This window comes from Danio rerio, chromosome 10 (assembly GCF_052040795.2).
Source record: "Danio rerio strain M-AB ecotype USA chromosome 10, GRCz13ab, whole genome shotgun sequence".
Lineage (NCBI taxonomy): Eukaryota > Metazoa > Chordata > Actinopteri > Cypriniformes > Danionidae > Danio > Danio rerio.
In genome coordinates, this window is record NC_141030.1 from 16,799,338 (window position 1) to 16,825,057 (window position 25,720).

Below are 25,720 nucleotides of genomic sequence, written 5' to 3' on the forward strand. Positions count from 1 at the left end.
CAGTTGTTCTGTAACCCAATCAAACATGGCTGATCCAAAAATAAGTAAATAAATAAATAAATAAACAAATAAATAAATAAAAACACAAATACAAATACAAAAATCAACCGTGATTAGATGCATCAGCTGTGTTTGATTAGTGTCGGAGGACAACTGTGCAGAGGTGCAGCCCTCGAGGAATTGAGTTTAAAATCAATGTTCTCAATCATCAAAAAGTGTGGTCATGATGACCACCTGACAAGCTAATCCAGCTAAAAATAGTGATGTCAATAATGACTAAATGTCAATGAAATCATTTAAATCTCCAAAATAATTGGACCACTTTTTAAGAAAAAAAGAACCAACCCTTTCACAACACTGGCTATAGGCCTGCAACATTAGAGGCATAATTTTCACAACATGCCATTTTGCCCCACTAAATGGTCTTATTAATGTACTTTTAGTATAGAGGTCTGAAAAAAAGCATATATAATTTGAATTAATTTATCCATTAAAGCCGGTTTTCAACAACTTTTCCACATTCACATTTCTGATTCTACCCAAGAAATCAGAATTGCAAGATTTTATATAAGAAGACAATACTGAGACTTTTCCATAATTTTTTTTTCATCCTCAACTGACTAAGTTTGGGGTTTACAATTACGCATGAGTTTGTTCCTCAGAATTTACACTCAAATATAGAGTTTACATCGATTTAAAAATGGCAAGATTCAAAACAAGCAATTTCAAGAAAAGCCCACAAAATAAAAATGACTTTTTTTATTATTCCATGGTGGAGACAAGCTTTCACGAGAAACCCACATACACACCATTTTGATAGGATTTGTACAAAACAAGAAAAAAAAAAAGAGAGAAAGACAGGCATTAACATGAGAATTAAAACTTTTATTAGTGTATTTATGAAGTCTGCATATGCAACACGCCTGAAAAGCTTATCGCCTGAAGTTCACGTCCTACCAATACATCTCTCTAATGGTAAAACAAGCTCACCAACTGTTAAATGCTTTGCAAAAAAAAAAAAGGAGAAAAAAATAACAGAAAAAAAAAGTAAAATAAAATTATATATACACATTTATATGCATATATGTCTGGTCCACTTTCAGTTCTATTTGGTTTTCTTTCCACACTCAGTCAAAAAAAAAATAATGGCAAACAGAAAGTTCCCAGTGTCTTATTGGCCACTTATCGGCTTTAAAAATGGGCCACAACATCTGTCAGCTTTTTTTTTTCTAGATGCACTTAAAGTACAATCGCAAGAGTAGTAAAGATGGATGAAGGAAAATACGGAGACAAAGGTGGAAAGAAGGGAATGAATATTTGCAACGCCTGGTCACTGCCACAACAAGTAAAGAATAACAGACAGCTATATCACAGTCATTAGTAAAAGTTGTACAACGAGCACGCACACTAAAGTTGCACAGTTCTCCCTGTAAAAGCAACCTGTTTGGAAGTCTTTTTTTCGATTTTTTTTTTCCCCAATTGCAAACAAATAGAACCCGCAATGTTACCGTAGGCTGAATTTCCCCTTTTGGTAACTGTACTTTTAAGGGGAGGTAGGTTATACAGTATTGTGAACGAAGCAACTTAAAAAAAGAAAATCAGATGCATTTCAGAGGGATCGAGATCAGGGCGAAACGGTAACCGTGAAAAAAGCGGAGGAAGAGGAGCAAAAAGATATTTGCGCTTATAAAAATTTCATGCTAAATAATGATTTTCGTATGATAGGACATTTCATTATGAAGCCATGTTCCTTTAAAAAGAGGGCATGATCTAAAAAAATATTCAATTCTAATAAAAAGGAAGAGAGCTTTAAAGATCTTAAATATATTTATATATAAAAATACATGAAAATACAAAAAGTAGCTAAAAGAAAGATAAAGGGAAAAACAATCTTGTAATTGTGTGAAGGATAACCTAGTTTATTAACACTTAAAGCTTAAATACTTGGATTTGTTTGTTTATTATATTTTGTTGAAAGATTTGGATTGCGCGAGAAAATAAGAAATTTCGTTCATCCTTAAAAGCCACTTTCTGAGGAAGCCAGACTCCGAAAACACTCCACAGCTAGCGGAGATTTCACCCAGTGAATAAATAGCTAATTCCGAAGGATCGAATTAAACGTTTCGCGTTAAACATTCCTATCAGTTCGAATAAAAGAAGCATGTCTTACAGCAGCATACCTCAAATCAAAGGCAACATTCTTTTATTTATATATATATATATATATATATATATATATATATATATATATATATATATATATATATATATATATATATATATATATATATATAGTGGTTTGGGGGAAGAAATGGTTCAAAATAAAAAATAAAGCAAAATAAAATGTATCTTTTGGCATTGCTGAAGAAAATTGAAAACCATGATTAAGTCTTACCGCGTCAATCTACACAATTATAACGTGTATAAAAAAAAAAAGAACGTAACTTTTTGCCAGAAAAAGTAACCTCCTTGAACGAGCGGATTGGGAGCACCGGCGTCGTTCGTATCAGAGTATTTACTTCATCGGGGGGGAGAAAGCCTTACTGCTACACGTGTGTGTGAAGTCATGTACTGCCTTCTTGAACTTCCACACAACATACGCACCTTCCCTCCTTCTCGAAAACCGTAAAAATCAAATAAAAACCAATATACATTTCAAATTCTACTACTAATACATTTAATATTGAGGGTTTATGAAAGAAAACAAGAGAGAATCAAAGGTGCATGAAGCTGATGAGACAGCAAGTGCTGCGTTCGGGTCCGAACATCAGTGTCGAGAGGATAGAGAAGAGGATAGAAGAAAGGCTCACGAGTACTATGAAAGAGAAAGGAGCGAGGGGGGCATCGTAAGTCTGTTGTTCTTCGAGTTGTCGCTTGATGTGATTGTTTTGGGGTGGGCAGAGGACAGAGAGCTGGGTTTAGGACATACTGGAGCAGCGTACGGAGGGAGAGCCCATCTGGGTCAGAACCTTGTCCAGCCACTGGAGGGGCCCGTTCAGATGCAGCTCGATCCAGCAGGGGGTGCTCGTCACTGTCTGCCGTCTGCAAAAACAAATACAACAAGAGTCAGAGGTTGCATTACGGTTTCTGACGAGGTCCTTTCCACACTAGTATTTTCAAGCACCCTTTTTTCTTCACACGATTTTGAGGCAAATTTATGGCACATATGCCTCACATTATGGGTCACTCATGCTGCGCAACAGTAAAAGTCTTTGCACACTGCAGTCAGAAATTTTTGTATGCGTTTTTCGTATTCATATCTGAAAAATTCGTCACATAAAAAAAACCTTGCACACTGAGTACGATGCATATTAATTCAACTCTGAAAAAACACAAAAGATTTCAAAGCCAATTCAAGCAGCGATGCCTTGTTCACCTCTCTTCTCCAAAGTACAAAAAGAAAGAGGAATAGGCCACATATTGTGTTCATCCAATACTACATAGAGAGGAAGGAGAGTTTTTCTCCTTTTCAAAGAGCTGCTCTGGATTAATCCAAAATGCAAAGTCTATTTCAGGAAATCAGTGGCATTTTGATACATTGCTTGTAATACTTTACACATTTACGTACGTAAACGAATCCAAAACAGAGACTGGCCGAACCTACAGACATTATAATAGATGGTGGCGGCGTTGACAGAGCAAAGGACTGAATTTCCACAATTTGTACATGGGCAGTACGTAACTGGACAGACATGCACCAAACAACAGCAGTGGAGAGGTAAATCCAGCATAGGGACTCTCAACTGTCCGCCACATTCTGTCTTATATTATCCCCTTTATTTGTGGCTGAAATGACAGCATCTTGTATTTTCCCTTTTACTTGAATGGTAGCTCTAAACCAAGTGTGACGCACCTGCTTTTGAGTGATTCTCCTACCCATAAGATCTCCCCCTGGGGGCTGGCTGCAGTTTAAGTCATAAAGCCCGCCTTCTCCGTGTTAATGAATGAGACTTGAGCCCAAATAAAAAATTAAGTTACATTTGTAATAAAATTTTCCGAAAGATGATTATAGTCAATTGGTCAAGGCACTGGTTATCAGGCTGATATAGGTGCAGATCTTCCTTTGTTGTAAATGGTATGCATTTAGCCAGTAATTTAATCCTATAAAAACACTGAGTGTCATTATTATTGACAGTTATGATTGACATATTCTAAGCAGACCGTCAGAGCTTGGGAAGGAGACTGAAGTCTTATTATTCGATACCGGTGTTATTTTACCAAGATAAAAGGAGTTCTGCAGTAAACTATACTTTCTGACCGACAGGATCTGATGGATCACTGTTTATTCGGTAAAGTGAGGGTTTTATCAGGCTTTATTATTATTAGTTTGCTGATGCCTAGCAATGATGAGGAAATTACAGGTGATTGTTATCAAGCAGTAATTCTTTTTATGAGTCTGAAATAATTATTAGCAAGACAAAACTACTGTTTTCCTATGTCCACATTAAAGGACATTTCTGACATGGAGTTTGAGCATGTTATTGAGTTAATCCACTGAGTTTTAAATACACCATTTACCATTAGCTTTTTATTTGAAAATTCCTACTAAACATTAAAATAAAGGTAAAAAATATTTTTTGGCAGATATTAAGGAATAAACCAATGAATCATGGAATAAACCAAATTAAAAGGCAAAAAATGCTAAACAATATACAAGCGATGTTTCAGCAGCTGATAGGCCTATATCATATAAACATCAGTTAATTGTATAATACTGCCAGGTTTATTGTGCAAATTATTTTATATAGTGCAGGGATGGGATGTGTTAAACATCCTGTTGGTATTTAGAAATCTTGCTGTGTTTATCTTTTAAATGCACCATATTTCCCGCATGTTAAATAGTAATTTATGGTTTGCATATTTTGGGTCCTGTTGATTGCCAATAATAAAAAAAAAACTTTCTAAAATGTGCGTGTTGTTTATATGTTTTTGTTATTGTTTATACAAGTGATTTTTCTATCCCTTTGAAGACCAACAATAAACACCAACAATCCGTTATAAGAGCAATATTTTTTGTGCTAATTTAGGCTAAAGTGTATAAAAGATTATCGGGCAGTCCAATATTTATATTGATGTACAAGTATTTGGTTGGAAGCTTGATTCCTTAGCTTTGCCTCTGGCTCGTCGTCAATATTTTTTCAACATTTTTTCACGTCTACATTTTATTTATTTATTTTTTTTACAGTTATTGCTCTGAACTGTCAAAACACTTCTCAAATAATTTTTTCGATGCAAAAAACAAAAACAAAAAATAAATTAAAACAAATAATAATAATAAAAAAAATCTCTGATTAGCCGCATTTCCACTGTCGGGCAAGAGCAAGCCAGGACTTTTATTGGGCCAGGCCAGGCCCATCGCCTAGATAGTTGAGCAGTGATGCCGAAATCACATCGCTTTTCCACTGTCGGGCTAGTAGCGTCACAACAAACCCCGCCCCCAGAACATCCCCTGAATCAAACATCACACAACCTGCCCACTTTAGCGAGAATCAGGCAGATAAAGCACACCATCGCATCATCACGAGAGCATTAAAATGAAGACAACCGAAAGAAATGACACGTTACTGTACAGCAGTACATGATATGTCTATACGCACGGCCGTGTGTTTTCATTTATTATATTTTTTATTAACGACCTACTGTTGGCATGGAACATCTGGACTGCTGGTCTCACCAGCACAGGGAGCGAGCCATCCATAATACAATACGACAGAAATTCTCAATTAATAACTCGGCAGAAAATGTATTTTATAACATCCTCATTTAGATAGACGCTGTCAAACATTCCGCCCAAATGCTCCAGAGAGCCCTGAAACATATGACTTTTTTCTTATAGGCTATATGACACTTAATAGGTGAATATGTTCATAGGTAATAGGTGACACTTAATTCCCCTTTATTTAAAGATGTTGCATATTATTATGTGATCTTAAGGAAAGTGTTCAGTATTTCAGCACATAAGAGCAAGTAATAAAATATAGCCTATATATCGTTGCGATCAGCAGCTTTTCACTAATAAAGCTCTTCATGTATTTAAAATTTTATTTTTAAATTTTCCCTCATCATATAAAAACAAACACTTGTTTGAGGACGCAGAAAACATTTTGTATTTGCAGTTTTCCCCCGATGCATTTGAAAAAAGCGACGCTGCGCACATTAGAAAAAAAGGTTGCTTCTACTTTCGATCACCCAAAAATGCTCTGTTTGCCTGATTTAAACAATATCATCATATCCAAACACTTTATAAATAATATTTCAAACCTCCTTCGGTGTTTATTGTTTTTAGAAAATATCTAAAATCGTTTTTAAGATGGGCCTTTGTAAAATGAAAGTTTAATATGACTTTAAAACAGTTTGATTTATGTATTGTATATACCTAAACTGTTATAGTTAGCATTTGTTTGTTTTATATTGGTTTATTAATTTATTGCAATTTTGTTACATCCGATATTTGTAATTCATTAAATTATTTCAATATACCTTAGGCTATTTTATAAAGATATGACTATTGTTTTGAGCCTACAAAAGTGGACACGAAATTTGTTAAGTTGTATGTATTTCTTTTGTATTCATATTGTGTATCATCTCCAAGAAAAAAATGAAAGGAAAAAAAGCTGCTCGCGGCATTAACAGAGCTGTGAGGGGAGCGCTCTTTTGCCTGGTCTCACATTCACATACAGGCATCTAAACGTGCACAAACACACCTTTTAAACTTGCCAAAAACTCTCAAAAACCTTTACTGCCTGCTGTGTCTTTAATATGGTGTAAAGATTATTATTCGTTATTGAAACATCAAGAAGGACGCAGCAAAGAATGTCACTTATAAATGAAAACTTCATTATTTTATGCAAAAACCTTGAATTTAAAAGGGAAACCTAAGGGCGATCATAAGCAAAAGCACCCCTAGCCTATAAGGATAGATGTTTTCTTTCTCTTATTTATTTATTTGTTTGTTTGGCGCATGTACTCCTGTGCGATCAGAAAACTAGTGTCTGCTTCTCCTTTCACTCCGCCCCGAAGCCTCAGCTGGCCCTCTTTGGCGGGCCGTAAAAGGCCGGCTGCTGGCCCCGAGAAAACCCCTTTGGCCCGATTAGGCCTCAGAAGTGACAGTGGAAACGCAACTTGCCTTGGCTCACTCGCTTTAGGAGTGATATAGCCTTGACAGTGCGTTAAAGTGATGGCCTTATTTACAGTATTCTTATTTAGCAACACTTTTTTAAAAGAGAGTTTTTAGGCTGTATTTTGTCAATTTCACTTTTTTGCACAGTTCAATTATAATTAGTTTTATGTAGATGACAAGTTCGGAGAACAGTATTGCTTTCATTTGTAATTAAAACTCTTGCAAGTTGTAACAATTAATTTTTATTTTCATCTGATTTATGCAAAAAAAAAAATCTTTGGAGTTTGTTTATTATTTGTAGCCAACCAATTATAAAATATAATATAAAAAAAAATCTTTGAAAAGTTTTTAACTGTTATGAGCATTAAATATCAAACTTAAAGTTAGACAATAATTTTACATTAGAAGTGGATTAACTTGCAGATTCACATCTGTCCAGTAGAGGCTGCTATATGAACACGCATAGCAAAGTCAGTTCAACACTTAAATTAAACAGACATGATGTTTATCTAAAAATTTGCAATTATGTGTATGATTAAATTTGATCGTTGGAAATATATAGCAAAGGTATTACCACTTGCAAAAATACTGATTCCAGTGAATAAATGACACAACAACTTATTTCTTCTGAATACAGTAACAATCTATTAAGAGCAGATGTATGAAATATACATTCAAATTATCTGTAAAAGTTTAGTTTTACTTAAGGCATTTCAATATTACTTTAGAAATTGTGAGTTCTGATCTCAATGCAAAATGCAATTTGAGACCTAATAAGAATTATTTTTACAAAATACAATATCAAATGTACTGATAGACGCATAAACTCATTCACACCATTTATTTATTTAGTTTTTTTTGCAAATGTCAGAAGTGGTTTCCATCCACTTATTTTATTTTGGGATTTAGCATAGAAATTCGTTAACGGAAACGTCAAGACGCGCATACATTTTGAAAATACAGAGTCTCATCTTTATATGAGAAAAAAAAAATACTTGATACAAACAGATTAACTGAATAAATTCCAGCAAGTGCATCAAAAAAGTCTTTGTTTTAACAAATCATGCGACACAAACTAGGCTTGATGGAATGGCATTAAATGAACAAACCAGCAGTCTGACAACATTGCATAACATCCTAATTGCTTTGTTCATTCTAAAACACATTAGATAAAGTCTGTCAAAGTGGTTTGGTGTTATTGCCTTGCAAAACCATATTGAGTGGCTGTGCTCTTAAAGGCCATCTTATACCTCCAAAGCCAAAAAGTGTTGATCGTGTTTAGTTTTGATCTTTTGAGGTCATTTTGTAGTCATGCATTACATAACAAAAATGCCTGCAGTGCCTCTCTCTTTTTGTTTTGATATTTAGCTCCAGTTTATAAAGTGTTCTCTTTGACTTATCGGATAGTAACGGTGCTTTATCTGAAAATGTTTTAAGCACTATTTCAGTTTTGCATAAATCTAATTGGCATTTTTAGATAAACCCAAAGCTAGAGAGGCAGTTCTCACCTGTACTCTGCTCCCCAGCCTTTGACAAAACTCATGCGAATGGTGCACATCCTGGTCAACTGATAAACAGCCTCGAACCCCTGGTTCACCGACTGAGCCAGCAATGCTGCAAACTCCTGGTTGTTGAAGATCTTCAGGTTACAGCCTAAGGGAGAAGATTTCAACACATCATAAAAGAACTGATGTGATCTCAATCTTCCAAAGAATGAGACTAGTGACATACAAACGTCTTACCTGGGGGGATTTTACAGACTGTTGCAGGATGCCAGCCATACCTCTGATTACAGTTCGGGCTCTGAACAAAGATGGCGCTATCGCTAAGACATTCAGCAAACACTTCCCCACCAATATAATACAGCCTGACTCCTCGTCCTGATTCAAAACAAACAGCCAGCAAAAATGAATATATTAAAATTACAGTATAATCAAATGCAAAAAATCAAGTTTGGTGCGGTGACCAAATTTCTTCAAATGACCAGTCCGCACTCAATTTATTAAATAAACATCAGGAGAAAAGAAAAACCAACCTTTTGGGCTAAATGATTGTTTTTACCATTTAATAAATGATTGAGTGCATATCTTCTTTGCTACTTGTTATTAAAAGTAAAGTTTGATTTGATTTGATTTTATTTGACAATTTTACCAAAAATAGTTAGACTAATTCATACATATTTTAAAAACTGTCTAGGATAAAATACACAAAAAAGCCACAGGCTTATCTCCATTGTTGTCCTCGATATACTTAAAAAAATGGACGAGCAAATCATAAATGGAGTGCAAACATCAACAGCTCAGCAACTCGGCACAACAAAAAACTTCAACTTTAAAACAACCACTTTTTAATTTCCCTTCTAAAAACACTCTCCATTTGAATCTCTTTAAAAATGGTAGGCAAAATATTCCAAGCAGCAGAGCTCGTACACAAAGAATTTCTACCTGATTCACTCTTGAATCTATATGGGTAAATATCCCTGCTGCGTGCTCTAGTAGAATGACTGTGCACCTCACTGACTAAAACATAATAATAAAGAAAATATTTTGGGACCGTTTTCTTTAAAATCTTAAAATCTTCTTCTCAACTTCTAAAAAATTACTTTGACTAAGTTCCTTATTTAAATGTGTAAGTAAGGGGACTTTCATAATAATTCTACACAACTTATTTTGGGCTGTCTGCAATTTATTTTTCATCTTTTTAGAACTACCACTGTACCAAAAAGCTGCAGCAGAGTCAAAGTATGGCTGCACTAATGCACTAACTAAAATTTTTGAGTTTGGGTATCTAGTAGCACTGCCTGTCTTGCTAAAAACTTTATTCTAGAACAAATTTTTGAATGGACTATAACAGCCATCTTTTCACCTGTCAAATTCCTATCTGAAAAGCAACCTAAGTATTTCACTATCTGTTTTGGAGTAATAATTTGATCCCCTACTTTTATCTTTGCCCCGACACATTTTCTTAATTTCGCAGCTGAACCAAATAAAATAAATTCAGTTTTACCCAAATGTAAAGACAATTTATTAAGACAAAACCATTCAGAGACTTCCTCAATTTGTTTACTTATTTCGTTTTCAATAAATTCACTCCTCTCATGAGACACAATTATAGCTGTTCACTCAAATTAAAACAAGAAATTTTCATGTATTACATTATTCTGATTCCTGTAGCGATATGTGAGCTCATGTTAGCAAGCATGCTATGCACTTTTGCAAAAAAAGAAACCCTACTAAAACATTACTTGACACCAAAAGAATTCAGAGTAATGAAAAATGATGAATGCAAATATTATCCGTGTAGGTTGGAAAGCATTGTAGGTTAAAAACCATGAGGCAGGGCATTTTTTTACAGCTCATCTAAATTATGGAATGCATTCAGGCAATTATTAGAAATCCCGTTTCTCTGAATTGTTTTAAGAAGCTTCTTTCTTTTTTGAAAAGCATTTAATTTATGATTATCACGGTAATATGTATGCAGTCTGTAATCTTTTTGCTTCTTTAATGCCATATTGTGGTGTGACTTTTGGGTTGCTACTGGGATTTTATGCAAGCTTGTAATTCTGGCTTGGGTTGTACTTTGTTGTTGTTATACATCTTGTAGTGCTTTGAGTTAAAGAACAGTGCATCAAATATTTTATTATAAAATGTTAGTGTTGTTGTTATTAATATTGCTGACCTCAATAAAGGGCTAAAAAATATTGGAAAAATATGATATTGTGATTTTATTTTTCTGAGATAAATATTGCAATATGAATACAGTTTCAATAGCTCTATTTGACAGTTTTATGGAGAGTCTAACAGCATTCAGGCTTAGAAATGTAATAATCAAAATAAAAAAAATAAAAATAAAATGATTTTCTCGCTGTCGCGTTTCTAGCCCAAATATTAAAAACTATTCTAGTTTTCACCATCAGAAGAAATTAGTGAAAATTAAGAGATTTTTTTTTATTGTGTTAAGGAAATTATCTGCTATTGGGTAAGTGAAATAATCTTGTTTTCACTGTTTGAAATGTAGATATTTGGACTAGAAACAAGACAAAAAAATATATAAAATGAAATGTTTTTTTTTTGCATAGATCATATAAATTCCATATAAATACAGTGATTAAATACAATTCTGTAGCTTCTGGTCAATTATAATTCAGACTGGACATTGCATATCTTTGTGATGTGACCATTGCGCATGTACACATTGCGATATCGATGCTTAAATTGTGCAGCCCTACCTCGATAGTATTTTTTTGTTCCTACTATAAATGTAAATGCCAATAAATTCTAAAGAAAATAAATTCAATGTTTAACCACTTGAGTAAATGAGTAGGAAATTATTATTGGTTGAAGTTTTTCTTGAATATCAGCAAGACGGCAAATGTGACGTTGATCATGAACGCTTAATATTGTTAATAGTTAACAGTTAATATTGTTACATCTTAATGTCTTTTTCCTGCTAGACATTTTTTTTTAACGAAATTAACTTTAGTCACCTAAACTTACATCAATAAAACAGACAAAAACTATTAAGTTAAGCCTTATTCCAAAATGGATTAATTTATTTTCTCAATTCTACACACAATAGCCCAGAACGTGAAAAAAAAGTTTTCGAAATGTTTGCAAATTTTATTAAAAAATAAATAAATAAAAATTTCACATGTACTTAAGTATTCACAACCTTTGCTCAATACTTTGATTTTTGCACCTTTGGCAGCAATTACAGCTTCAAGTCTTTTTGAATATGATGCCACAAGCTTGGCACACCTGTCTTTGAGAATTTTTGCCCATTCCTCTTTGCAGTACTTCTCACTCAGGCTCTACCAGGTTGGATGGGAAGCGACTGTGTACAGTCATTTTTAGATCATAACAGAGATGTTCAATAGGATTTAGGTCTGGGCTTTGGCTGCTGCACTCAAGGACATTCACAGAATTGTTGTGAAGCCACTCCATATATATTTTGGCAGTGTGCTTTGGGTCATTGTCCTGCTGGAAGATGAACGGTCGCCCCAGTCTAAAGTCAAGAGCATTCTGTAGCAGGTTTTTATTCAGGATGTCTCTGTACATTGTTGATTTCATCTTTCCCTCTATCCTGACTAGTCTTCCAGTTCCTGCTGCTGAAAAACATCCCCACAGCATGATGCTGCCACCACCATGCTTCACTGTAGGGATGGTGTTAGCCTGGTGATGAGCGGTGCCTGGTTTTCTCCAACTGTTACACCTGGCATTCACTACAAAGAGTTCAATTTTAGATCTTAGAGCAAAGAATTTTGTTTCTGATGGTCTGAGAGTCCTTCAGACGCCTTTTGGCAATTTCCAGGCGGGGAGTGGCATCCATATGGCCACTCTACCATACAGGCCTGATTAGTGGATTGCTGCACAGATGGTTTTCCTTCAAGGTTTTTCTCTCTCCACAAAAGAATGCTGGAGCTCAGACAGAATGACCATCAGGTTATTGATCACCTCCCTGACTAAGGTCCTTCTCCCCTGGTCACTCAGGAAGAGTCCTGGTGGTTCCAAACATCTTTCACTTACGGATGAGAGAGGCCACTGTGCTCAGAGCAGCATAATATTTTCTGTAACCTTCCCCAGCCTTGTGACAATTCTGTCTCAGAGATCTAAAGAAAATTTCTTTGTCTTCATGCTTTGTTAGTGCTTTGACATTCACGGTCAACCCTAGGAGCTCATATAGACAGGTGTATGCCTTTTCAAATCATGTTTAATCAACTTCATTTACAACAGGTGAACTCCAAGGCTGCTGAAACATCTCAAGAATGATCAGTGGAAACAAAATGTAGCTGAGCTCAATTTGCAGATTCACGGCAAAGGCTGTGAATGCTTATGTACATGTGATTTTTTAGGCTTCGTTTTTGTGTGTAGAATTGAGGAAATAAATGAATGTTATCCATATGGAATAAGGCTGTAATATAAAGTGCTGTGAATACTTTCCGGAAGCACTTTATATTGTTAAAACCGGTTTAACTCATTACAGGAAGGTAAAGTAATAAAAACATTTGTTGTCAGGATTTTTTATTACTTTACCTATATTTAAAAGTGCATCACCTACTAGCTGTTGGGTCAATTTTATTTTTCTATAAAAGCACAAAAAAAAAACACTAACATTAATTAAAGGAATAGTTTACCCAAGAATGAAAGTTTACAAACCATTTTCTCACTAAAGTGGTTCAAAACCTTAAGGAGTTTCTTTCTGTTAAACACAGGAGGAGTTGTTCTGAAAAATTTTGAAAACCTTAGAGATTAGCTATGTTTCCATCCACCTATTTTTATGCGCATTTGCATATGCCCATACATTTTTAAAACTTTTTATTCGATAAGAAAAGATGCACACAAAGTACGATGGAATCACTTTTACCACACAAACTCTGGCACGCGCATTAAAAAAGGTCATGCGATTTTGTTATAAGAAAAATTTGTGTGAATGGATAAACCAGCACGCTGAGCACATTATAAAACATCGGAAACATTGTTTTGGTCATTCCAAAAAGCCTTACCGTTTAAGTACTAGTGTTATTATATTATTATTGATCTCCAGAATCAAGAGTGTCTGAGCTCCGCATCTGACACCTTCAAACGCCACCGTGTGTTCACTGCGTGTCAGGCTTGCCTTCTGAGGCGCAAGTCATTTATTAGATGAAGAAAAGATTGATGCAGATTCTCCTCCTGCAGCAAATTCAGCTTTTATAGTTGATAATTGGCACAAGTTAATCAGGAAACTACTATTTTGTTTGCTTTGACTCGTTAGATGGAAATGCTGCTTTATTCGCACATCTTTTATGCTATAATTCGGTTTGGCACATAGTTAATTCGCATTTTTGGATGGAAACATAGTTACAGTTATCCATAGAACAAAAAACAAAAGTGCTATGGTAGATTTGATTTCCAACATTCTTTAAAATAACTTCTTTTTTTTTTTTTTTTAAACAAAAAACTCAAAACAGGCTTGGAACAAGTGGATAGTGAGTAAATGACAGAACTTTCATTTTCATCCCTTTAATAGCAATTTGTCATTTGTGGGTCACTTCTCCCTTTAAACCAGGGGTGTGAAACTCTGTGCAGGGCTGCGGCCCTCAGGGAACTAAGCTGCGGTCACACTACAGTTTGTGTGTGAAATTCTGTCTTATTGCGCTGCGAAAAGGGGCGGGATTAAACAAGATTATTAGACATTAAAAAAAGCAAGGGATTATTCCGTACTTTAAATTTCTGTCCAGAGAGGTCATGTTTTGCTCCTTGATTGGTCTCAAGCAGTCAAGTGATGCGATTTCGCAGGACAGAGATCACCAAGCTTGAATAACTCAATTTGATCAGGTATGTTTAATAAGGGTTAAAGCTAAACTGTGGCCCTCCAGGAACTGAGTTTGACACCAGTGCTTAAAACCCAAATTATACTTCACCTTATTGTGTGTCTGTCATCACATGTGTACAGTCTGACAACTCAATGAGGCCTTTTGAAGCCAAACTAGTAGCCCGAGCAAGAAAAGACAACATCATTACCTTTAATCTACCGCCTCAGGAAATGGTTTGGGCGTGTTCACAACACTCTAAAGAAAGAACAACGGTTTCAAAATCTCTTCTCAGATTCAGAGCGTTTTGTTTATGTCATTATCTCTCAGGAATCTTGCGCCCGCGACTGTCTTAAGCACACATTTGGGGAGACTGTAGATTAAAGATAATATTGCTGTAAATAACGTTTTTTAGCCCAGACCTATTGTTTAAATTCATAAGCCCTTGATGCATCAAGATACATTTTGTTATGCCTGTATATGTTCTCAATCTGATGCTAATGACTTGACACGAACAAGGACCATAGTTTCAGCTAAAAAATCTGGAGGAAAAAAAAAATCCCTTAATATCAGATGGACAATTTTCATTTCTGCTTGAGCATCCCTTTGAAAGCTGAAGAGCAGGGAGGAGCAGAAGAGGTCTTGATACCTATATGTCTTCGGGTCATCTCGACGGTGGCGTTGCGGTTGACGTTGGACAGCAAGCCCAGGCAGAATCGCTCTGAATTGGAGGGGTCTGTGAAGCCGTCCACGGTGAGGGAAGGCTGAGAGGCGTGGAATGTTTCTCCGACCCGCTGGTTAAGTTCATAGTAAGCTATGGAGCACCAAAACGCAGGCTCTGAGTAAGTCACTGGCTGCAGGTCTGGAAAAAAAGCCAATGAGAAAATGGGATCACACACTCATTTCAACAGTGGATAGCCATTATTATTGACTTTGAGCATTAAACCCTTTTAGACCCTTTTCACATTTCCGGGTATGTCAGTAGCAGAAGTTGTGAAAACTTAAGAGCACAGTAAATTGGGGATTACAACAAATCATTTTTTATCATCTTACTTGCTCAAACAATATAAGCAAAAACTCCACAATGTCATAAAGATGTTTAGAAAAAAAAGAAAAAAATAGCATGGGACTGATGATGGGAGCCAGAGGAGAGAATAACATCAAATTGGCTGTCCTGTCCCATAGACGCTGCATTAGAAACACCTCGAACAATAAGTTTTTTTGTAACTTAAAGCAAAGATGATATTACATACATAAATGCTCATACGTTAAAAAAAAAAAGAAAATATTTAAAACTTTAAAAGGATTTCAGATTCTGCTGTTGAATGCATCATAACAGGCTTGTGAAAAGGGTCCATAGGGTTAAGCAGTTAGATAGGTCTTACCCATGCCATGATTGACAGGCGAGAGTGTGCTTGGTGACAGTTCTGCAGGAGAACCTGACAAAGATAAGTTTTTTTTTACTTTAACAAATGTAAAGGCAAAAAAAAAAACATTTTATTTTTGGTGCTTGTACATGTAAATCTTCAGAGTCATCATAAGTTTAAACATCATATATTGTATTTAGGGGTGTAACAGTACACTAAAGTCCTGGTTCGGTATGTACCTCGATTTTTGGGTCACTGTTCTATATAGGTTCAGCACAAAATGAGCAACAAATACCCAGTGCTTGCTTTTTTCTGCTTCTACTGAACAGGCAGAAGTGTTTTGTTACAATCAGCTTCATAACAGAAAAGCTTTGTAATACAAAAGAACTAAAACAATAATGGGAAATGAAACTTTACATTTTTGAAAGTTTAGTCTCTTAATTATAGGCTTAGTCCTCACCTAAATAACAATTGTTTTTTGTTGTTGTTGTTTTAAGTTTCCTGGATCTGCAGGTTGCAATGTCCTGAATTTGTCTCCTCAATTTTAAGCCAATTGTAATGGATTGTTTTTCCCCAACCAGCGCAGTGCCCAGGGGACCAGAGTGAGTGCTCCAACTTGGCCCCCACTGGTCCTTGAAAAACAATTGTGTATTTAATTTAACATCCAGTAAGATTCAAAACTGAAATATTCCAATGAAAACGCTAGCTAGATGTCCATCCATCACAGCGGGTGCAGTGGACAACAACTGACCTAGGTAGGGTTGCACCAGCTGTACACAAGTTCTTTCTTAAACTGGAATGTGGAACACTAAGGGCTTACGAACTATTAGCTTGTTTGTAAAAGAATTTGTTCTCTCTTAAGTTGCACTACATGTTTTTGGGGCAAACCGTAGTTAGTAGGTCGTAAGCTCTTCATAAAGTCATGCTGGTCGCATTGAATGATGTAATATCCAATAAGAAGCATTTAAATAATTAAACTGCTTTAAAATTCTGCTCCTAATGCATCTAAATATAATTGTCCTATGAAAATTAAATGATGAGTTACATTTTTAGTGCATTACATTAGTCCGTCACTAATAACAGATGACGCACATACCTGCATCGCAAGCCGTGAATGCACTCAAAATAGACATGAAGTTATCAAAACATTCAACTTGAACACATGAAAGAGAAAAGAGCAGGGAAAATAACTCCGTCATAAAGAAATTCTCGTTTTAATTGATGGATACAATTAACACAAAACACTCCTTGAAAGAAAATTAAGCTCCTCTTTCACAAAACGAAACAAATGCGAGATTTGGGAGGATATGAAGGTTGTATATAGAAGATCATTTTTTTATTATCATCGCGAGGTCCTCCAAGTAAACTAATCTTGCCTTCATGTCTTTTCTACCATTATTCAGGGGGGGAGGCTGCTGTAAATATTTAGCTGGAATGCAGTGTTAAGTTTAAAATAGATTCAGTGGTGCAACACAAAAATATTTAGTGTAGCTTAAATTGTAACTTGGTGTCCCTTTAGGTCCCAACTAGACTACGTTTTAACTTGCGCACTGCTGGTGCAAGTGGCCCTTGAAAACAAGATGACAGAGAATCTTATATTTACACAGTTTTTATTTAAACGCAGCTGACAGACATGCATGACTATTATACACTCGTGTCTTTTTCAGTGTCTCACACTTTTTTTTAGATGGCGTTTAAAGATAAAACAGTTTGAAATTGTACACGTAGTGTCCAATGAAGTGGAGCATTGCAAAGCTTCTGTTTCCAGAAGTTGGCATGCCACAGCAACATGGCAAAACTTTTTCAGACTGCTGCGTCTCATGTTTTCAGATGCAAAGATGGGTTTTTCATGAATGATTGCTAAAGCCTAATTCACATTACCGGATTAAGCCTGATTTGAAAGTTAACGAGCTCACAGTTAAATAAATAAATATTTATTTTTGGCCTTTTTGCCTCTATCAAGTAGATTTAGACAGGAGAGAGAGAGAGAGAGAGAGAGAGAGAGAGAGAGAGAGAGAGAGAGAGAGAGAGAGAGAGAGAGAGAGAGAGAGAGAGAGAGAGAGAGAGAGAGAGAGAGAGAGAGAGAGAGAGAGAGAGAGACAGAGAGAGAGACAGAGAGAGAGACAGAGACAGAGACAGAGACAGAGACAGAGACAGAGAGAGAGAGAGAGAGACAGAGAGAGAGAGAGAGAGAGAGAGAGAGAGAGAGAGAGACTTTTAAAATCAGAGGAACAATACTTGACCACATCACCTCTTATAGTTATTTGGGTCTGACAATCACAGCCTCTGGACACTTCAGTCAAGCTCTAAAAGACTTGACCGCTAAGGCACGCAGGGCTTTTTATTGTATTAAAAAAAACCTTTTTAAGTTTAACCCACCCATTAAACTGTGGCTGAAAATATTTGACACCATTGTAAAGCCAGTCCTGCTGTATGGCTGTGAACTCTGGGGACCCACATTTAAATTAAACTATGAATCTTGGGAAAAGACTCCAGTTGAAATCTTTCATCTGGAGTTTTGCAAAAACATCCTCGGAGTTCACAGAAGCACACCTAGCCTTGGTTGCAGAGCAGAACTCGGCAGGTTCCCTCTGCTCTCAGAAATCCAGAAGAGAGCAGGGAAGTTCTGGCTCCATCTGTCAGACTCCAGCCCTGAGAGCTACCATCAGCAAGCCCTCATATATAGAAATGCACATCCGGCCAGCGACCCCATGCACTATCTGGTGGAAAAACACCAACTAAATCCACAAACCCTGTCCCAACATATAAAGACTAAAGAAATAGAAAAGATTACCCAGGAGGATTATAAACTCAATTGGCAAAATAAAGTACAACAAATAAAAAAGTTAGCGTGCTTCAACCAGATTAAACCTGGTTATGAACTGGCCCCGTATCTGACCAACATTAAGAGCCCCGGTCAGAGAAAGCTGATGAGCCGGTACCGTCTGAGTGGACACAGTCTGAGTGTGGAGACGGGCCGACACAAGCGCAGCTGGAGGAGCCCAGAGCTCAGACTGTGTCCACACTGCTCTGCTGGAGTTGTGGAGGATGAGCTGCATTTCCTCACTCACTGCAGCAAATATCAGAGCATCAGAGAAGCTTACTTCACACAAATGTCTCTGATTCTACCACAATTCCAGCAAGCCACAAATACGGAGAAACTCCATTATATTTTGGGAGAAAATGAAAAGTGTCTACACCTAGCAGCACAGTACGTGTCCTCATGCCACCATATGAGAGAAAAAGGCTGAACCCCCTCTTCCCTTATTAAAGCTCTCTGTCCTTACCATTTATTATTATATACTTTTGTTAATCTTTTTTTTTATTAACTTGTTTATTGTGACAACATATATGTATAATATAACGATATGTACAGCGGGGAAAATAAGTATTTGACACATCAGCATTTTTATCAGTAAGGGGATTTCTAAGTGGGCTACTGACACAAAATTCCTACCAGATGTAGCCATCAAGCCAAATATTGAATTCATACAAAGAAATCAGAACATTTAAGTATACAAGTTGAGTCATAATAAATAAAGTGAAATGACACAGGGAATAAGTATTGAACACATGAAGATAACAAGGTGCAAAATGGCATAGAAAGTCAGGAGATCTGTCAGTATTGAGAGAAAAACCCTGCTCCCTATCAGTACTAATTGATATCAGCTGCTTTAGTCCAAATTGATGGCCTATAAAGGCTTCTCATTACTCAGGAGGCACACAGGAAAGACTTCATGATGGGTAAAAACAAAGAACTCTCTCAAGATCTGCGTAGTCTTATCGTTGAAAAGCATTTTGATGGGAATGGTTATAGGCGCATTTCCAGAATGCTGAATGTTCCTGTGAGCACTGTGGGGGCTATTATCCGGAAATGGAAAAAGCATAAGTTCACCATAAACCGGCCACGATCAGGTGCTCCACTTAAGATCCCTGTCCGAGGAGTCCAAAGAATAATCAGGAGAGTTCTCCAAGAGCCAAGAACCACTCGGGCAGAACTTCAGGAAGACCTCGCATCAGCGGGTACTATTGTTTCAAAGAAAACTATAAGCAATGCACTGAACCACCATGGCATCCATGCACGCTCACCACGCAAGACTCCATTGCTGAACAAAAAGCATGTTGAGGCCCGGTTAAAGTTTGCGAAACAGCATTTGGAGAAGCCTGTGGATTATTGGGAAACTATAGTATGGTCAGATGAAAGCAAAATTGAACTTTGGCAGTCATTCTACACATCATGTTTGGAGAAGAAATGGCACTGCCCACCACCCCAAGAACACTATACCAACAGTTAAGTTTGGGGGTGGAAGCATCATGGTTTGGGGCTGCTTTTCAGCAAGGGGTACTGGCAGACTTCATATTATTGAAGGTAGGATGAATGGAGAAATGTACCGGGACATTCTGGATAAAAATCTGCTGCCATCTACCAGAAAGCTGAAAATGAAAAGAGGGTGGACATTTCAGCAAGACAATGATCCTAAACACAAGGCCAAGGAAACAATGAAGTGGTTTCAAAGAAAGAAAATCAAGTTGCTTGAATGGCCCAGTCAATCACCTGACCTAAATCCCATAGAAAATCTATGGAGAGAACTGAAGATCAAAGTTCATAAAAGAGGCCCAAGGAACCTTCAAGATTTAAAGACCGTTTGTGTGGAAGAATGGGCCAGAATAACTCCTGAGCAATGCAGACGACTGGTCTCTCCATACAAGAGGCGTCTAGAAGCTGTGATCACCAACAAAGGCTTTTCTACAAAGTATTAAGTAAAGTGTGTTCAATACTTATTCCCTGTGTCATTTCACTTTATTTATTATGACTCAACTTGTATACTTAAATGTTCTGATTTCTTTGTATGAATTCAATATTTGGCTTGATGGCTACATCTGGTAGGAATTTTGTGTCAGTAGCCCACTTAGAAATCCCCTTACTGATAAAAATGCTGATGTGTCAAATATTTATTTTCCCCGCTGTATATGTGTTTGTTTATTATTACTTATATTTCTTTTATCTATATGAATGTTCTGTATTTTGTTATTGCTTTGGCAACATTGTGATTTGTTTTACAGTCATGCCAATAAAGCTATTTGAATTTGAGAGAGAGAGAGAGAGAGAGAGAGAGAGAGAGAGAGAGAGAGAGAGAGAGAGAGAGAGAGAATCTTTGGGATGGGAATGGGAAATGTCCTCGAGCAAAGATTCGAACTCGGGAGACCCAGAAGTGCTATTGCACCATGTCAACACACTAAACACTAGGCTATTGCACCGTTGGCGCTTAGCAGTTTTTATGTGTAAATTGCTGAACAACGCAACAGAGGCTTGTTGACACGTCACCAACACCTCGCAGATGGAAATTTAAAATCCAGCATGCTGAATATTCCAGAGCAGTCGGCCGACTTGACCCCACGTACAGTCAGATGTAGTGACGAGCTGCAGCCAATGAGAGAGTATGAGCATGAGCTGAATGGCCGTTGTGCTCAGTAGCTTAACAGAAACATCTGTGATCGGCTAAAATGGGCATCGATGCACTTCATTCTGCATTAACACGGACACAAAAGTAGGCTATATTAACAGTGGAACTAGAATTAGCATTATTATTACCATAGCATTCATTCCGTTCTCATATAAGACATATATATAAATTGTTACGTCAAATTTACATTCAAAGCTTCAATTAAGATATTAAAATTAAGCTTTGAATGCGTGTCATCATACTTTGACACCATTAAAAATCAAATCACTTTTAATGTCACATCATCAGCAGCATGTGTGCAATGAGTGAAAAGCTTAAATAGCTAAAGCTAAAATATTATCTTTTTGATAATACAACCTATAAATATGTAGTTAAAACAGTAGAACGCCCACAAATGTCTGGACTTTGCTAACATTTTCACCTTCAAACAGGAGCTATTTAGTGACACAGAATATGCTGTTTTGAAAGATGGAGTATAAGTCAGAATTATTAGACCCCCTTTGATTTTTTTTCTTTTTAAAATATTTACCAAATGATGTTTAACAGAGCAAGGAAGTTTTCACAGTTTTTCCACAGTTCTTCTGGAGAAAGTCTTATTTGTTTTATTTTGGCTAGAATAAAAGCAGTTTTTAATTTTTAAAAAACATTTTAGGGCCAGTATTATTAGCCCCTTTGTGATTATATATATATATTTTATTTATTTTTTATTTATTTATTAATAATTTTATTTATTTATTTATATATATATATATATATATATATATATATATATATATATATATATATATATATATATATATATATAAATAATTTTTATTTATTTATTTTTTCTCAGAAGTTGCATGAAAAATATCTAGTAAAATATTATTTACTGTCATCATGGCAAAGATAAAATAAATCAGTTACTAGAGATGAGTTATTAAAACTATTGAGTTTAAGAATGTGTTGAAAGTCTTCTCTCAGTTAAACAGAAATTGGGGAAAAAAGAAAATTTGTGTTTTTGCTATCATAAATTTATGTTTATGTTAGCAGGAAGTTGCTAGGCAAAAAAGGCACGCATATTAAGGGTCACTGCAAAAAGCAGACATGCATGCAGTCATTTTGACCGATACGGTATTTAAAGGTAGAACTGCTCAGTTCTTTACTATTTTGTAATTTAATAAAATAATGTAAGAAAGAAATATACAGACATTTAGGAAATGTCAGGGTGTTATAGATATGTCAGTTTAATTTCAAAAAGTTACTAAATTACAAAAATTTAAAATTCTGACTGCCTCAGCGGGTCTAGGTGTTAAAGCCACATCTTGAAACTTGCAGATAAGTGACACGGTTTCAAACATTCCCTTGAAAGCTTGAAACGCTGTCAGTGATGTCATCAGCACACAAGCAGCCAATACTGTTCAGCTTTTTCTGTGGTCTTTTCGCCCAGTTCATGGCAAATCTGGACTGGCTGTTTTTGTCAATGGAATGCATGAACCGAACAGAAACCCATGTACTATGATGATTTGGGATAAATATGAAAAGTTAAAACTTAAAAACCTCTAAGTGCCGTCTGAAATTTTCTTCAAAAAATTGTCTCAGCCTCTTGTTTATGTTGAGTTATTTCACTTTAAAGATCAAGAAAAAAGAACTTACTCTTTGCCGTAAAAGTGATATTAGTGAGCCTGATAAAAATGCAAATTTTAGAAGAAAATTTCAGAAAGCATTTAGGAGGTTCTCTTCACATGTACCGTTACACCCCAAGTGTATTCCAGTATACAGAAAACACCACTCATACATTCATCCCACGTTAAAGAATTAACAGAAGAACATTAAAAGAAAAGTCTAGAAGGAGCATATAAAGGACACTACTGCAGTAAAAGCACATTTACTGCCTGAAACAAACACAAGCGGCTGTCATTCCCATGTGGTGATGTCACTGTGGGAATGTACCTGTGTCCATACTTTGATTCATTTGCTGGTCACTGGCCTCCCCATCCTCACTGATGTATCCCGGTGGAGGAGTTTCTGGACACATTCACAGATCAAAAACAATTAAAAACTTACAAATAGGTGTGAAATATAATAATCATGCCATTCACTGAGCTTACAGTAACAATAAAAACACTAAAAGGAATGTGTTCAAATCAGTCAATACTTTGATCACTTTCTTCTCAAAGTATGCAGAATTAATGAGTTGCATTTCGATTCAAATGTGGAAATTTCACAATTTGACACATCAGTTAGTGCTTTACTGTCAAGCCTCGTGTAAAATAAAATGCAGGGAGTAAAAATAATTTTAAGAACACCATGGTGTGCATAAGGGCAAACTGAAAAGAATGTGATGCTAGAAGTGCAGAAAATGCCACCCTTATTGCATTGGGAAGCAAAACCCTTTTGTTTCATTCAGTTAAAAGCCAATCTGTAAAAAAAATAGTCTATAATTATTTCTGTATAAAATCTCATTCGTAAGAAAATACGACCCTAAACAAAGGTATAGTTCACACAAAACTGAATTTACTCGCGCACAAGTGATTCCAAAGATTTATGGAGTTTCTTTCCTCTGTTAAACAAAACAAATGTTTAAGACAGTTGGAAACCGGTAATTACTGACTTCTATAGTAGTAGAAACAAACACTATGGGAGTCAATGGCAATGTGTTTCCAACATTTTTGTAATTTCTTTTGTGTTAAACAGAAGGATGAATCTCAAACTGGTTGAATGGTGAATAAACAACCTTTTGGGTAAACAATCACTGTCACTGAGGCTTGAGCAGATACCAAAAACATGTAATTATTCGGATTCATTTGAATTTGCAAGCCATGTCGAATGATCAAACTGTCGTTTGACAAAGTTTTAAAAATGCATTTAAAAAACTATTTATTCTTAAACACACCCAATAATCCACATTTGACATTTTTGGACGAGACATGTGTATTAGGCCCTAAACACAGCGATACCGCTAAATATCCGTAAAATTTCCAGAACGACTTTACTGGTAATTTTTTTTTTAAAAAGCTGTTCACACAGGCAAAGACATTCTGAATTTTTTACAGGACAAACCGTTTACACATCCATTCCAAAACACTGGTAAATTCTCACATTATTTACCAAAAATGACCTCTAAACAGCTGCGCTTGTATTTGTAAACATAAAAGGGGTCAGACTTTTGTTGATGGTTTCACTTTTATTGAAAAAGCTTTAGCATTCATGCAGCTGCTTTGTCCCAGAGACATCCAAAGGTAGAACTGTAGCTAAATGTTTACACATTTGACAACACTGTAAATTCTGTGGATGGATGCATATTCAGAACAATTTGATGCAAGCATGTGGAAGGAACACTTTCGCATGTCGAGATGTACATTTGTTTGTGTGCTAGCACTCACTGGAGCCCTACTTCACATGAAACAGTTTATCATAAGCATTTAGTCGATAAATTATTCCGCAGTTGGCATTAATAATGAACATAGAAACATTATCTGACTAACAACAAGCAGCTAAATGTGTTGGGAAAAGTATGCAAAGGCTTTTATTTTGATAAACTGCACAAATGTACATGTGTCTGAGTGTTCTAATTGGCTGAAGTAGGAGTCTCACAGCGTGTTCTCAACATGAACATGCTCATTCTGGCAATTTTCCTGTTGCATTCATACAGAGCAGTTCAGGAAAATTACTGGTCATGTTACAACTTCTTTCCGGAAAATTGGCAGAACAAAGTTACCAGTACTTTCAAAAAGGGCCTTTTCACACATGAACCCTTTCCGGAAAATTGACGACAATTTCCCAGAAAAAGTCTGCGAGTGTGAAAAAGGCTATTTAGTAGAATTTCTGAGAAATCTTGTGCTCCTACCTGGTATGTAATTGTTGGGGGGCTCGATCCCTGTTGGGAAGTTGGTGTTTTCAGGTATGGAGTTGGTGTAGTCGTCCAAAGGTGGCAACTCAGTCAGGATCTCCGTGTGTCTTGGCACGAGAACAGGAGGAAGAACTACATGAGAGAAGATTAAAGAGATTATTTCTCCAAACTGTTTTTCCTAGAAATGCACCTGAATGAAAATTCTGAAAAATAAATTTAAAATTAATTTTGGATGCGCTTAGACGCAACTCAAAAACAAAAATGATTTGCATTTATTATTTTATTATGCATTATAATGTGGTAAGATTTTTAATTTAACTGAATAACTATTACATTATATTATTAGACTAACCTGATTTTTTAAAAAAGACATTTTATTGACAAATAACGAAACAAGAGGCACCATTTTACCAGCATTGCTATGACGGCGCAGTTGCTCTATATTGGATACAGCAAGAATGAAACTTCATGTCAGCCAGATTTTTCATTGGACTGCTTGTACAGGGATCATGTGTAGATCATAGGGGTGTAACGATACACCAAAGGCACGGTTCCATTCGGTTCATGGTTTTGGAGCCACGGTTCGGTTTGATACGGTTCGGTTTCTGTTTGCTGTGGGGTTAGTGTTGATGTCATGTTAACAGG

At 36.1% G+C, this 25,720-nt stretch overlaps 1 protein-coding gene across 7 annotated transcripts in view; it reads right to left on the reverse strand.

Moving 5' to 3' along the window:
• Positions 1-864: 864 nt before the first annotated feature.
• smad2 (SMAD family member 2) overlaps positions 865-25,720 on the reverse strand; it is a 63,595-nt gene continuing 38,739 nt past the window's right edge. For 4 of the 7 annotated variants that reach the window (NM_131366.3, NM_001290015.1, XM_087268842.1 and 1 more), the window contains 7 exon segments: positions 865-3,042; positions 8,629-8,773; positions 8,863-9,000; positions 15,061-15,273; positions 15,797-15,850; positions 23,176-23,250; positions 25,073-25,207. In NM_131366.3, the coding sequence (NP_571441.3) occupies positions 2,919-3,042; positions 8,629-8,773; positions 8,863-9,000; positions 15,061-15,273; positions 15,797-15,850; positions 23,176-23,250; positions 25,073-25,207 (884 nt within the window). In that variant the 3' untranslated portion in view covers positions 865-2,918. 7 annotated transcript variants of the gene reach the window in all.